This window comes from Geospiza fortis, unplaced genomic scaffold, assembly GCF_000277835.1.
Source record: "Geospiza fortis unplaced genomic scaffold, GeoFor_1.0 scaffold29, whole genome shotgun sequence".
Lineage (NCBI taxonomy): Eukaryota > Metazoa > Chordata > Aves > Passeriformes > Thraupidae > Geospiza > Geospiza fortis.
In genome coordinates, this window is record NW_005054349.1 from 4,802,039 (window position 1) to 4,816,504 (window position 14,466).

The 14,466-nt window shown below is 48.0% G+C and overlaps 1 protein-coding gene across 2 annotated transcripts in view; it reads left to right on the forward strand.

Annotated features, from left to right (window-relative positions):
- HMGN5 (high mobility group nucleosome binding domain 5) overlaps positions 1-7,653 on the forward strand; it is a 7,939-nt gene extending 286 nt beyond the window's left edge. The window contains exons 2-7 of one of the 2 annotated variants that reach the window (XM_031058795.1): positions 177-220; positions 1,238-1,267; positions 1,935-1,964; positions 2,416-2,466; positions 5,617-5,760; positions 6,946-7,653. In XM_031058795.1, coding sequence (XP_030914655.1) covers positions 206-220; positions 1,238-1,267; positions 1,935-1,964; positions 2,416-2,466; positions 5,617-5,760; positions 6,946-6,993 — 318 coding nt within the window. In that variant the 5' untranslated portion in view covers positions 177-205 and the 3' untranslated portion in view covers positions 6,994-7,653. Of the gene's footprint in view, positions 221-1,237; positions 1,268-1,934; positions 1,965-2,415; positions 2,467-5,616; positions 5,761-6,945 lie in introns of both variants that reach the window. The other variant, XM_005423289.2, reaches the window with a different exon arrangement.
- The last annotated feature ends 6,813 nt before the right edge of the window (positions 7,654-14,466 follow it).

The following is a 14,466-nucleotide window of genomic DNA, read 5'->3' on the forward strand; positions in this document are numbered from 1 at the left end:
TTTTTTTTTTTGTTCAGTTTCTGCCGCAATTAACTCTTGGTCCCTTAAACATCTTCCTTTTTATTTTTGGGGTTTTTTTCCTGTCTATTTTTTCTTTTTTTTTTTTTTTTTTTGCAGGACGGTCGGAACAGTTTTTCGCCGCTTCCATTTATTTTTCGATATCTTATCTCTATTAGGTTTTGCAATCAACTATTAAGGTGCAACTATGCCCAAAAGAAAGGTAAGTACGAAAAAAAAATAATTCAAAAACGAGGGAAGGCAGATGGGGAGCGAAGGGGGAGAGATTAAAGCGGCATTCGCGGAAATTTAGCTGTAAAAAAAAATTTAGCGCGCGCGCGCGTGTGTGTGTGGAGTTTTTTGGGTTTTTTGGTTGGTTTCTCTTTTTTTGCATTTTTAATTTTTGGTGTATGTCCTAGAGCGGAGCGGGGAGCGGAGGGAGAGGGCTCGGGGCGGGCAGGGCAGCGCGGCGAGTTCACTTTTGGGCTGTTTTGTTTGGGAAGGAGGAGAAGGCTGGAGCAGCAGTGTCTCCATGCTGGATTACAAACAGCCATAGTGCTGTGCTGCCCCTGTGGAGAACGCGGGGCAGCAAAACCCCCCCAAAACCTGCGCCACGACCCCCCCAGGCCCCCCCACCCACCTCCGCCAGCGTTTTAATCCCCATCGCGCCATTCCCGGCTGGATTCGCCTTTAAACGTCGCCTCTTTCTCCTGCGTTTGCCTTTGTTCTCCTTTTTTTTTTTTTTGCCTCCCACTTCTTGTCATACCAGATGGTTGTGCAATGGTAATTTGGGGCCATTAGGCGGCGCAGAATTTGAAACTGGCCTTCAAGGAAAGAGAGGAAAAGGGATTTATCGCCGTAGTCGGGAACTTTGGGGCAGCGGGAATATGGGGCGCCCCCCTCTCCCCTCACAGCGCGGGCAGGGGGGGCGGGGCGGAGACGCGGTCGCCCCTTAATCACCGAGGAGCCCGCCCGAGGGCTTTCGACACGGTCCAGGCGCCTCACGGCCCCGGACGGAAATTGGCGGGAACTTTTCGAACTCGACGTGATGGCGTAGCGGCGGCGGGTGCGGGGCATTGTGGGTGTTGTAGTCCGTGAGGCGGTGGGGATGGGGGGGAGGCCGCCATTGCTGCGGGTGGTGTTGGGGGGCCCTGTGAGCCCCCCAGGCTCCCCTCAGGGCTCAGGGGAGTCACAGGGGATAGTACTGCCTTCTCACCTTAGTGTCTCGCTTTCTTTACAGGCTCCAGCTGAAGGCGAGGCAAAGGAGGAGGTAGGAGTTGTGTGTGGTCGCCACTCCAAGAATTCCCGTGGGGTTCTGCAGAAATGAGGAAGCCCACGCAGCTCATGAGGGATTCAGCCCTTGGGGGTGGCTCGTGCCTGGTTTTGGGGTGCTTGGGGCCATCACTGCCCTCTCAGGTGGCAGGTGACCCCCCGAGATGGTGCTGGGGTCCAGCAGCTCCCCTGGGCTGAGGTCGGGGACAGGTTCCAGTGGGGACATGTCCCTTTTAGCCTCACAACTCCTGCAAGTACAGAACATTCATCCCTTACCACGTCAGCAGAGTAAAGTGGTGGCAGCAGAGACCTGCTGAGCAAAGGTGCACTTCTAGGAAATCATAGAATACCATGAGCTGTGTGTACAGGGATCATGGAATCAGAGCATGCTTTGGGTTGGAACAGACCTCAAATATCCTCTGGTTCTGCCCCCTGACCAGGCAGGGACACCTTCCACCATCCCAGGGTGCTCCAAGCCCCGTCCAGCCTGGCCTTGGACACTCCCAGGGATGGGGAGTTGTCAAGGTCACCATAATGCCCATAATTTCATAAATCCTGGGATTTCTGTGGGGCTTCATGATGCCATGTTATTTTGGGTAGCAGTTAAGAGAAAGCTGTGCTTTATGTGCTCTCTGAATTTTACTGACATATCTTTCCTTATGCAGCCAAAGAGAAGGTCAGCCAGACTATCTGCTGTGAGTATCTGTAGTTATCTTTTAATATTTTATCACTTGGGATGGGGACAGTTAAACCTAAACTATTGGGGTTTTTCCCCCAGAATTGGGAAAGGCACATTTAGATTATTGCAATATTTAAAATTCCCATTCCATGATTCTGTTCCCTGAACATCCCACATCCCAGGCTTCTCACATGAGATAGAAGGTCTGTGTTAGTGCACATTCCATCTGGGCACAAGTATCCAGAGTTAAGGAATATTGATTTCAGGATGGATTTGTTCCCTGTAGGACTTCTCCATACAAATGCTCGTGGCTCTGTAAATCATCTGCTCTCTCCTTAGCCTGGTAACTTGCCCATTGATTTTTTGCAGGGCCAACAAATAATTTTCAAAAGCTACCAAGATAATGCTCATAAAAATAAGTATTTTTTTCTGGTATTCACCTGACTTGTTTCTTGTGTTTTTTGCAGAAACCTGCTCCACCCAAACCGGAGCCAAAGCCCAAAAAGGCAGCACCTAAGGTAAGAGTCCTGAACTGAAGTGATATTTTCCTTCTTGAGGTATTTATAGGCATAAACCCTCCACAATTAACCACTTTGCTTATTCATAATTATCTTGAAGGTTTAAGATGGAATTATGTGAGCTAAAAGAATGAGAAAGACATAATTTTATCCAATTTCTACTGAAGGAATGTAGTAAACTGAACAGATTTGAAATCCCTTGTGGTGAGGCTTTGCTGCTGCTTCACAAGGCCATTCTGAAGTTTCATATAATGCATTGTTGGGAAAATGATGCTTGGAGTAGAGATCAGAGACTCAATTAGAGGAGGCATTGAAAATTGTGCTTTTAATTACAGTTTCTTACTACATTTCCATTCTGAGGCCCTCTCTGCAGTTAGTTATCAGTTTATCACATTTTAATCACTCAGAGTTCTAGAGACCCCTTCAGCTGGATATTTTTGGAAATGTCAAAAACATTGGCATGTCTGACAGTATAATTTAAAAATAAACTGTTTAAAGCTCTTTTTTAGTTTGGAGCAACAGTTTGAAATTTCAAAGGGGCCAGTTCTGCAATCCATGAGGGATCACTTTCCATCCCCTTCTTCCCAGCCTTTCCAGCCATCAGTTTGCAGTGCCTTTTTGTTAGATTTTTCTGTAAACATTTAGGATTTTGCAGCTAAAAATAAAAAAAAAAACCCATAAACAAACAACATGAACACTCCAGCAACAAAACTTCAGTGATTGTTTTTAACCTGTTCCCATCACACATTTTCCTTGTGGTTTGGGATGATGAGGAGGGCAAAGCACAGGGGGGAGAGACACTTTAGTTACAGAGGGAGATGATGGGCTGGGAACCAGGAGCTTTTTCCTTTTCCTTTTGAAAAGGAATTTGCAATTGCCTATGGCCCAGCAGACCTCCAGGTGAGGGAACTGTTTCCCTCCACATCCTCTGTGTGGAGCAGCAGAGATGCTGTGGGAAACAGAGAGAACCCCACGTGTAATTTTGGGCTCAGCTCTGTAATCTCAGTGCTGTGCAGAGCGAGCTTTTCCTGTTCCATCTTGGCTGCAGCTGGAATTCTAGACTACATTCCTGGCTGGATGCAGCACTGGACACTCTGGGTTGCACTTCCCTCTAGTGGCTGGTGCCCCGGGCAGAGCAGAGCCAGCTGCTGGTGGCACACAGGGCAGGGCAGCACTGGATGATCCATGTTGATGTGTTTGGGTTTTTCCCAAGTTTATTTTTTTTATTTTCATGGAAACATTGCAGGGTTTAAACACTAAAGCTGCCTTAACTGAATGTGAAAAGTTGGAGGAATGGGGTGCAGAAGTTGATGTCTGTAGGGGACTGACAAAACTTTGTTTGGGTGCACAGCTGGGTGCTGTGGTCTCCCTTTGGGATCATGCAGGGATCCCCTGGGAGCTGTGCCTTGGGAATTGCCCAGCTGAACTTGGGAAGTGTTGGTCCTCCTGCTCCTGAGGTGCTGTTCGAAACCAGGACACCTGAGCTGTGGTTTTGGCTCTCCAGAGCTCCTCAAACTCCATCAACACCTGTGCAAAGGGTGATGGAATAAGAATTGTGGAGGCATTTTTAGTTTGTGTCTGCCCTAAGAGCTTTCCTTGTCAGCCTGCAGGATCTTGGAATGGTTTCCACATGTCAGAATAGATTTCACCCATTAAACTTTGCCATATTGAAAAACATGGAGCTGGCAAAGGAGTTTTGTCACTTCTAAAATGCAGGGCCTGAATTTTGAACTGTTGTTGCCATCTCTAGAGCAAAATTATTGAGGAAAATTAACACAATGCTGTAGCTGAGAACCTGCTGTGTCCTGTGGGACCCTTTCCCTCCAGTCAGTTCAGCCATGGAAGTCCATTTCCCTGGGTTCTCCTCCACTTTTCCAGCACAGAGAATTGGTTTTAGCTCTGTTAATATTTTGTTGTGGGGTTTTTTGGTGGGATAAAGGAACAGATAAGCAGTGCCATAGTACAGTTGTAATTCTCACTGCCAAACAGCACCAGGATATTGAGTATTCTCAAGACAAGGACTCCTGATATCACACTGTAGGAGAGTTTTCCAGGTGGGATGAAATCCCTCAGACTGAGGAGTGAGAGGTTAGAGAGGAAAGAGATCCTCACTCACTGAGTGTACTGACCCCACCTTAAATTTTCTGCATTATTGGAGGATTAGCTGTTAATTTTGGTGAATTTTTAATAATTGAAGAGTCAGGTGACTTTACCCCTTAACACTCTTGAGTTTGCCTTTAGCAGCTCATTTTTAAGGTGAATTAACTGTGAGCATTAATAACTGAGGGATTGAAATAAGAAAATAAACTTTTTGTAACCTTTTAGTAACTTGCAGTCACTGAGACAAATCTCCTGAGCAGATAAATGTATATGCAGTAATTTTCATTTATCCTCATTCAGCTGTGAGCAGATCTTGCAGGGTTTCTGGTTCCTCTCTGGGAAGTAGGTTAATCAAGCAAGGGGCTGAGGCAGTGCTGTTACTTATTGGCAGCAAGAGGCACATCTTTGGAAGTGAAACTAATGAGGGTCAGGTATTTGGGTCAGGATCTGACCTTGCCTATGGAAAATTATTACTACAGAAGCATCAGGTTTTGGGTTTTGTTTTGATTTAGCCTGATCCACATATAAGAAACTGCACTTAAATAATAAATGCAACTCTCTTGTGGTTAGCAAAGGGATGCTGTTGAATCCCCGGTTTTTCTGGCAAAGAAATAGTTTATTATCACAAGGAATATTTCTGGCAGGGAAGGGGGAAAGTCCTTTGCCTACAGCTTTGTTACAGTTTTCTAAATAGGCATTAACAGCACATCTGAAGTGTTCTGGTGTTTGCACATGTTGGTTTTCTTCTGTGGCTGCCTTTCAGCAGCAGGGCAGAAGTACAGGCCAGGCCAACATTTTTTAGCTAATTTAATTGAATGCCTATTTAAAATGAGAATTCTTTTAACCCCAGCCATGGCTGCTTTTATATTCTGCACTTCCCTGTAGCACATTCAGGACAGACAGAAGGAAAACATTTCTCCTGTGAAACTTCAATCTCACCTTGGTCAATAGGAAGTTTGGAAGGAGGTTCTGCAGAGAGTTTTGGAGTTGAGAACATGCTGATGTACAAGGTGGAAATCAGGATTTAATGTATCACTGTTTTCTTAACAGAAAGAAAAAGCAGCAAATGATAAAAAGGAGGACAAAAAGGCAGCAACAAAAGGGAAGAAAGGAGCCAAAGGCAAAGAGGAAACTAAACAAGAGGATGCTAAAGAAGAAAACCACTCTGAAAATGGAGATACCAAAACTAATGAGGTACTTTAGCTCACTAAATCTGGGAACAGAGCCAGATGTGCTGGAAGCACAGCTGCAGGAGCTCTGCTGGGCCCCAGAGAGTGGGGGGTCACTGCCACACTGTGAGCACAGAGCAGCTGCCCAGGGCAGCTCCCAGGGAGAGCCTGCAGGAATGGCCTCTCCTTCCAGCTCCTGCCTGCCCTGTGCTGGAGCCCTTCCACAGGTGCTGTCTGCTGGCCCTGCTCCCTGCCAGGGCTGGCTCAGCAATGCCCAGGATTTGGGGAACAGTGGAGCCCAGGGACATCACCACCCTCCAGCCCTGAGCTGACTCTGCACATCCCCTCTGCACTGCTGGGCTCCTCTGCTGCTCAGCACGGGTTGGTGCTGGGCCAGAAATCTGGTTTTGAGTTCTACACAATTCTTTAAAACAATTATTTGGCTCAGAACAATTCAACAAGAGATTTGCAAAGTAGACTCGGTCTTGCCTCTTATCTGCAGCCTCTTCTCACAGCTCCTTACCTCAGCTGCCTTTTGCTGGGTCCAGCTGCAGGCTCCATCAGCTGCTGAGGGATTGTCCCAGCAGAGTCCTTGCTGATAGTGAAGCAGTGTTTGCTCAGGGCTCTCTTTGCCCTTGTGTTCTGTCACTGACAGTGGTGTCTCTTCATGGGTTGAGTGTCACCATCCAGCCAAGGGTCCTTTATTCTTTCATCTCTAAAACAAGATCAGGAGCTGCTTGGTTAGAGCACTACATGGCTGATGTGCTTCAGAGGGGCTTTGAGGGAGCTTTGCAGGTTTGATATGTTGACTTGGAAAGTAAAAGTAGATTTTTATAGAGAAAGGTGGGAAGTGGTTCTCTAAAGTTCAAACAGAGCAGGATTGTGATTGATGTCTAATTCTTCCACTGCCCCATGATGACGGTTTGAACTTCCCCTAACATATCATTGATCCTAATTAAAATACAGTCCAAACCTCTGCCTCTCTGCAGGTACTTACTCCAAAATTGCCTCACTAATGAATATTCCTGTGTTTTTATTTTAAGAATTATCAGCCCATTGTTATATCGATATTTTCTGTGCATTCCTGTCTATCCACACAAAGCCTTGTCCATGCCTTTGTTAACAAACTGGTTTATTTTTGATGGTGGTTAGATTGGAATCCAATTAGCATTACCAATAATATTTCTATTCTTCCCAACCCCTTTTCTAGGCACCAGCTGCTGAAGCATCTGATGATAAGGAAGCCAAGTCCGAGTAATGTTAACCCTGCCCTATATCTCCATCATTTGGTATCCGTACCTCCATGCTGTATTGTTAACAGAGAGGAATATTTTTATCAACTATTTTATAAATGCAGGTTTTTTTAGCATGAATTTAATTATGGAACATCTTCATCTCGGTTACTTGGGAATTAAATCCCTAACAAACAAAACAAAACAACAAAAAAAAAGTCATTGTTTTTAAATTTTGTGATTGTAATAGTTTGTATGGTACATGGAAAGAATAAGTGGTGGTAGCTTTTGACTTCTGTCAGTGTGTCCCTTTTTGTGTAAGTCATGCTTACAGACTTCAGATTTTAATTTTTCCCTTGTATGTGTTGTATGGTTTCTTAAAGTGGGGAGGTCTCAAAACAAATAACCGTGTGAAACATTCCAGTGGTTCTGTGGGTTGCTTTTATAAAGAAGGTGAGCTATTTTCATGAAAAAACCTAAGAGCTGGAAATCTGTTGTTTCCCAAATGTAATTTTATTTTGTCAGTTTTGAAAAAAAAAAAAAGAAAAATAAATAAATAAAAGTGTAATCCTGTTTTTAAATGAAATACAAACATTTCTTTTCAAAAAGGGCAGGTTGGTTGTATGTACCCACTGTTAGGAATTTTGCTGGATTTATCTTAATAAAAAAGACTCCTCAAAAGCTGATTGTGGTTTGTTGCTTGTGCTGCTGGAAAGGTCCCAAATTCCAGGAGAGCTGCAGTGGGAGAGGGAGAGCCCATGGAGCTGGAGAGCTTTGGGCTTTTGGCTGGGGCTGAAGCCCCCTCTGCCTCAGTTGTGTGACTTCCCATTAATCCAGGCCTCCTCATTCTGGGAAAGAACTGGACCAGACCAGTGACCTGGGGTTAAGTCCCAGTTCTGTTGTTACAGCTTTTTTGTGCAACTTTTTCAACTCCTGCTAAAACCTGCTTTTATAGAAAGTCTCTTCACATCCAGGATATATCTACAGAATATATTTAATAAGAAGAAAAATGTCTGCAATGCAGAAACCTTCTCTCTCCCATTAAATTGTTCCTCAGCACAGCAATGGGAAATTCCAAGAGCTCAAATATTTTGTGTCCAAACCCCAAAGAGCACCTCAGTGGGAGTGTTGTGGATGCAGTGGGGTTCAGGATGAGTCCCCCCAGGGCCACTAGAGGATGTCTAAATGTGGATTTCATGTTCCAGGCCTGAGGCACTGGAGAATGTTGTTCCTGCTGCTCCACCTGTTCTGTACAAACACCTGGGGTTAACTGGGCTCCAGCTTCCTCAGCAGTGAAGGTGAGGGAGTTCTGGGGGCCTTTTCCTTGGCACTGTATTCCCTTAATGCAGCAGAGATTTTGGGCCATGCTCTGGTCTCTCCTCCAGAGAACTGATGGAGCAGTAACTGGATTCCCTGTGCCTGGTGGAAGTGTGCTGAGATGTGGTTAAAACCAGGGAGACTGAACATCCCAGCTGGAACATCCTCCAGCAATAGTTCAAATGTCATCCTGACTGACATCTAAAAATGATTCACGAAATTTCCACTCCACAAAGGCAGGCTGGGAGAGCTGGGGGTGTTCAGCCTGGAAAAGAGTAGGCTCTGGAGACCTTGGAGCCCCTTCCAGTGCCTGTGGGGGCCTGTAAGGAGGAGGGAGAGGGACCTTTTATAGAGGCACATAGTGACAGGGCAAGGGGAAATAATTTCAAACAGAAGTCAGGGTTAGATGTGATATTGGGAAGGAATGCTTCCCTGTGGGGTGGGGAGGCCCTGGCACAGGTACCCAGAGAAGCTGTGGCTGCCCCTGGATCCCTGGAAGTGTCCAAAGCCAGACTGGATGGGGCTTGGAGCAACCTGGGATAGGGGAGGGTGTCCCTACCCATACAGGGGAAGGATTAGATGATCTCTAAGTTCCCTTCCCACCCAAATCATTCCAGGATTCCATGATACCATGAGTTTAGCCAGCAGTCAGAGAGCAATCCCAATGGGCCTGCTCCAGGGAGAGAATGCACATTGGAAATATTTTAGATTTGTGTTATTTCCTACTCCAGTGGTTTCTCTAAAAGGGCTTTGAACAGGAATCCAGTCCTGCAGGAAGGTGCAGCCCCTTCTCCCAGCCCTGGTGCTGTGGGACCATCTCTCTTTGGCTCCAGCCTCCAGTCAGAGTGTCTCAAGCATTGTGATTTAAGCAGCAGACACTGAGTATAGCTGATATTTCCTTAGCACAGGATCCATCCATCTGCCAAGGTGCAAACACCCTTTGGAATGAGGTCACTCTGATCCCAAGTCATGTCTCTCCATCTGAGTGCAGAGGTTGTTACACAGAGCATACAACAGAGTGTTTGGTTTTGGTTATTTCTTTTTTGAGTGCCAGGGTGGGAGTTGTTCTTAATTCTATAACTATTGTTCTAATCAAATCCCTCTTTCAAATAAGTACAGAAAATTGCCCAAGAACATTTTGCTCAAATTCATAACTTTTCGGAGCCATGGGGTATTGAGAGAGTTGCACAACTGAATGGATTGTCTGGTTTATGCCAAACCCTCCTCCACGGCTCTCCTGGTGTCTAGACACCGAATCCAAAGCCAGCTCCATGGCAGCTCCCAAGCTTGGCTTATTTTGTCTGAAAAGGAGAAGTTTCAAACATTCAGGTTTATTTGGAATTTGTGTAGAAAGTGCCTTCCCCAGGGTCCTTGGCTGTTCCCTGTGTTCCAGGTGTTACTGGGTCTGATACTGGTTAGGAAATATCCACAGATTGCTGTGGATCTGGTTGTCATTATTCATCAGAACAACTGGGGACCTTGAAGATGCAAAGGTGAAGAGATTCATGAGTGGGAAGGTAGTGATGGTTCTGAGGTGATGTCATGGGAAGAGATTTGAGTGGTGTTGTCAACACCCTGCCATGGTGAGGTGTCCAGGCAGCTGGTCAGGGTGAGAGGAGACAGCCTCAGGGTGCACCAGACAAGGTTTAGGTTGGATATCAGGGAAAAAAGGGTTGTCCAGCCCTGGCACAGGCTGGAGTCATCTCCCTGAGGGGATTTAACTGTGGATGTGGCACTTGGGGACATGGCCAGTGGTGGCCTTGTCAGTGCTGGGGGAACAATTGGACTCAATGGGCTTGGAGGGCCTTTCCAACCTAAATGTTCCTGTAACTCCATGATCCAGCTTTTGGTGCAGGCTCCCAGAGCAGCAGAGTGTCCTCACACAGTGTCCTCACAGGATCTTCAACAGAACTGGGCAAGCATTAGCTTTTGTTTGCTCAGAACAATAAACCCACTGAAAACCACTTTGAAAACACTGGTCACTGTCCTGGGAGGGACAGGGAATCAGAGGAAGCACCTCCAGACTTCATCCTGGTCTCCACCATCAGCAACGTGCTGGAGCAGCACAGAGGGAAAAGGCACTGCTGCCTCAGCAAGCAAGAGAATGGCAAACACAGTGAGGTCGTTGGGATGTAAAAAAAAAAAAAAGGGGAAATGGGGGAAAATAAAATAAAACAACCCCTCCAAGGACATAAAAGGAAGGGTTTTGCAGGTTCATCCCACATTTACCTTTGCTCCTTTGAGTGAAGTGACTGTACACAAAAAAAAAAAAAAAGAAAACCCATTTGCTCTGGAGCCAGGCTGGGAGAGCTGGGGGTGTTCACCTGGGGAACAAAACTCTGGGGAGAGCTTAGAGGCCCCTTCCAGTGCCTGAAGAGGCCCTAGGAGAGCTGGAGAGGGCCTTTGAACAAAGGATGGAGGGACAGGACAAAGGGAAAGGGCTTTAAGGTGGAGGATAGATTTGGATATTGGGAAGAAATTCTTCCCCATGAGGGTGGAGAGGCCCCGGCACAGGGGGCCCAGAGAAGCTGTGGCTGCCCCTGGATCACTGGCAGTGTCCAAGGCCAGGCTGAATGGGGCTTGGAGAAATCTGGGAGAGTGGGAGGGGTCCCTGCCCATGGCAGGGGGCAGAACCAGAGGATATTTGACGTCTCTTCCAACCCAAACCAGTCTGGGATTCTGTGACACTCAGACAGGTCTCATTTTCAGATCAAGAGCAGCTCCTTGGCAGTTAATGGAGTAACACTGGTGTTAATCTGATGAAGGAGGAAGAAAATTGAATCTCTGCAATGGCAACGATGGCTCCTCCCTCTGACTGTCTCAGTGGTGCTGCTCCTTTCCCGTGCAGCTGCCGGGAGCCCCCGCTCTGAAACTTGATGCCTTGGATGGGCTCCAGGAGCTGGGAACACCCCGGGCCGGCGCTGGGCGGCTTTCGAGGAGCTCTGTCCTTTGAGAGAACAATGTCAACGTGGCTTCCAGACTGTCCCAGTGCCCGCAGGAGCTGGAGGTGGTCACAAGTGAGCATGGACGAGGGAACAGATGTCACTGGCGACTCGTGTGGCCGTTGTCCCCTGCTTTGGAAGGGGTGTGATTGGGATTGGGCTAGGGTGAGTCAAGGAGGGGATGGGGAGAGGATCAGAACTGCTCCTAACCCCTTCACCCACAACTTCCATCTGTTTTAGAGAAGCTGTGGCTGCCCCATCCCTGGAAGTGTCCAAGGCCAAGCTGGACGGAGCTTGGAGCAACCTGGTCTCGTGCAAGGTGTCCTTGCCCATGGCAGGGAATGAGATGGCCTCTAAGGTCCCTTCCCACCCAAACCACTCTGTGATTCCATGATTCCATGATTCCATGTTCTGCCCTGATTTATCCACTTCTGCTGGAAGAGGGGCCAGTGGGACAGGACCCCAGAGGAATGACACTCCCTTCCTCCTGCAGCACTAACCAGGGAATCACTGGAACAGTGTCAAATGGAAGTGATGTCCAGGGGTTAGTGTGAACTTCAGGCTGAGGTAACACCTGAAAGCACTGAAAGGAAGTTGGTGCTGATGTGATAGAAAAGGGAAAACCAGCAAATTGGAAAGCTCTGTTCCTAAGAGCAGGAATCCAATTGACACCATAAAACTCTCAAAGGCAACTTAATACAATTGGACACATCTTAAACAATTCCAGACGTTCTTAAAAGGGGGAGAGGAAGCATAAATTACACAGGGAAAAATGCTGGATTGAAACCTAAACAGAGTGGTCAAGAGCACTCTCCCCTCCCATTCTCAGCAGCATTCCCAGCAAGGGGGCTCCAGGGCACGGCTGCTCCCCTTTGGAAGTGCCTCCCTCCTGGCGAGCGAGGTGTGCTGCTTCCACTGGGGATGAAGTGCAGCACAAGCCTGGAATTCTCAGTAAAAGCTGCTCCAAAGTTATCCCAGAGCCAAAATCTCACAAAATCGCTGGGGTTTTGTTTGTTTAACATGAACAATTCGGGGAGGGGGCGGAAGTGCATTTCTTGGAGCTCAAACCAGATGTGCGACATCCCAGCCACAAAGCTCCGGCTTCTGCGCTGTTTGTTTTCCCCCCAGGAAGATAAAAGGAGCTGTGGAGAAGGTTTGGATTGCGGCAGCTCTCGGGTTTCACCCTGGCTCCAGGGGCGCTGGCACAGGCTGCTCTGTGGGACCACAAACGAGTTTTGCTGTTTCACGGATCCGGGGCCACCGCTCCCCTCGGAACACGGCTAGAGTTGGAGGTGGGCTGTTCCTAAGCCTCAGGCTGAGACTCAGCTTTCCAGCAGGCTGGAATTTTGCTTGGTTTGGTTCCTTCCTTCATATAAATCCACCATCACGAAGTGCTGACCAGAAGTACTTCCCCAAGTCACAGTTCCATTTTGTGCTGGCTCTGCCAGGAGAGAAAGGCTGGAGTTGCCTCTCCAGGCCTCATCTGAGGGCAATCCTGCAGGATCTGCCTTCTCTTCCTATAAATCCTTCCAACAGAAAGTTCCAAATCCAGGCCAAACGTTCCCTGCTGTGGTTTCACCACCCATGTGGTTACAGCCTGGTTATCAACAGAGATCTTGGAGTAAACCCCAACTTCCCCACTCCATGTTTACTCCTATGCTACTCTATACCTACAGCATTACCCTGGGAATAATTAAAATAATTAACAAGTGTAATTAACTGTTGGAGGTGAAAGGAGACTTTTAGGACATTATATCAGCAACAATTAAATAAATTACCCTTTTTGTCTTGCAAAGAATTGACAGACAGGGGGGAAAAGGATGCGGGATTTGTATTCCCTGGTGCAGCAGCACAGGGACAGTGAATAGGGGTCGGTGGCTCTTGTGTGGGGACACAAAGCAAACAAAGAGGCCCCAAATGAAATTACAGAGTGGCAGATGCAAAACGAGCATATTTCACACAATGAGTAATTAAACCATGTAACTCATTGCCCAAATGGAGCCCAGGAATCATAATGGCTTAGGAAGTGATTACACAAATTCTTGGAAGACGATCCGGTGGGGCTGTGGGACACAAAGACGTGTCACCACTGCAGGACCAGCAACCCACGTGGGTGTAGGAGAGGACCCGGAGCTGTCCCCAGCCCTGGACCTCTGGAAGGAGCTGGGGGGTGAGGGGACACAGGTTTGTACTTCCCCTGAGTGGTCTGAGCCCCTCCAGCCACATTCTGGGCACTTTGAAAGGAGGAAAACTTCCCTGCTGTTCACTGTGTGTGGCTGTTGGTGGGGACAGACACATGGCATGGATGTACACGAGGCAGCACCTGTGTCCCTGCCAAGCCTTGTGCCACTGACCTGGGCTGTGGTCCTGGAAATATTTTCCATTGGAGCTGGATTTTTCCCAGGAGGAAAAGGGAATCACATCCTGCTGTTCTTGGCAAAACTCCCTCCCCAAATGCCACCCTAGGGCCCAGGTTTGCTGGGTGCTGCTGGTGCTGAAGGTGAGGTGATGGCCACCACTGGGCTGGAGAAGGGGTCCAGATTCCCAGCTCCCAGTGCTCCTCCATTTGGGCTCAGGAATTATTTCCAACTCCCTTTGTGGCCCACCTTGGCTATAAATCTTCTTGGATACACTTGGTGCTGTAGCCTCTAGGTGGTGGTCCTGGCTGGGGGTTCCTGCACGGCTGCTCTGCACACCCAGGGAGGTCATCCCTGGGCATTTGGGGTAATGCAGCTGCTGGGGGGATGGCACAGGGACCAGGAGCAGGTACCACAGCTCTCAGAGCGTCACTGGATGTGGCAATGTGCTGGTGGCTCCACAGGGCTGGGGGATGGTGGCAGCAGCTCTGTTCCAGCTCCTGCTGCAGGGATGCCCAGCAATGATGCACAAGCAGGAACCAGAGAGCAGCCAAGGCAAAATGTATCCATGATTCTCCATCAGCTGGAAGTGTGATGTCCCTGAAGAGCTGGAACCTTCTGGAGTGCTGGGAGCTCTCCCTGCCTGCCCTGCAGCCTCTTCACTGCAGAAATTTGGGGTGACAGGAACAGTGTAGTGCGTCCTATGAGGACAGGCTGGGAGAGCTGGGGGTGCTCTGGAGGAAGCTCTGGGAGACTTTAGAGCCTCTTCCAGTGCCTAAAGGAGCCCCAAAGAAAGCTAGACAGAGACTTGGGATCAGTCACAGAGTGAGAGGAGAGATCCCCTGGCCTCAGCAGCCCACAACATCCTCAGGAGAGCAACAAT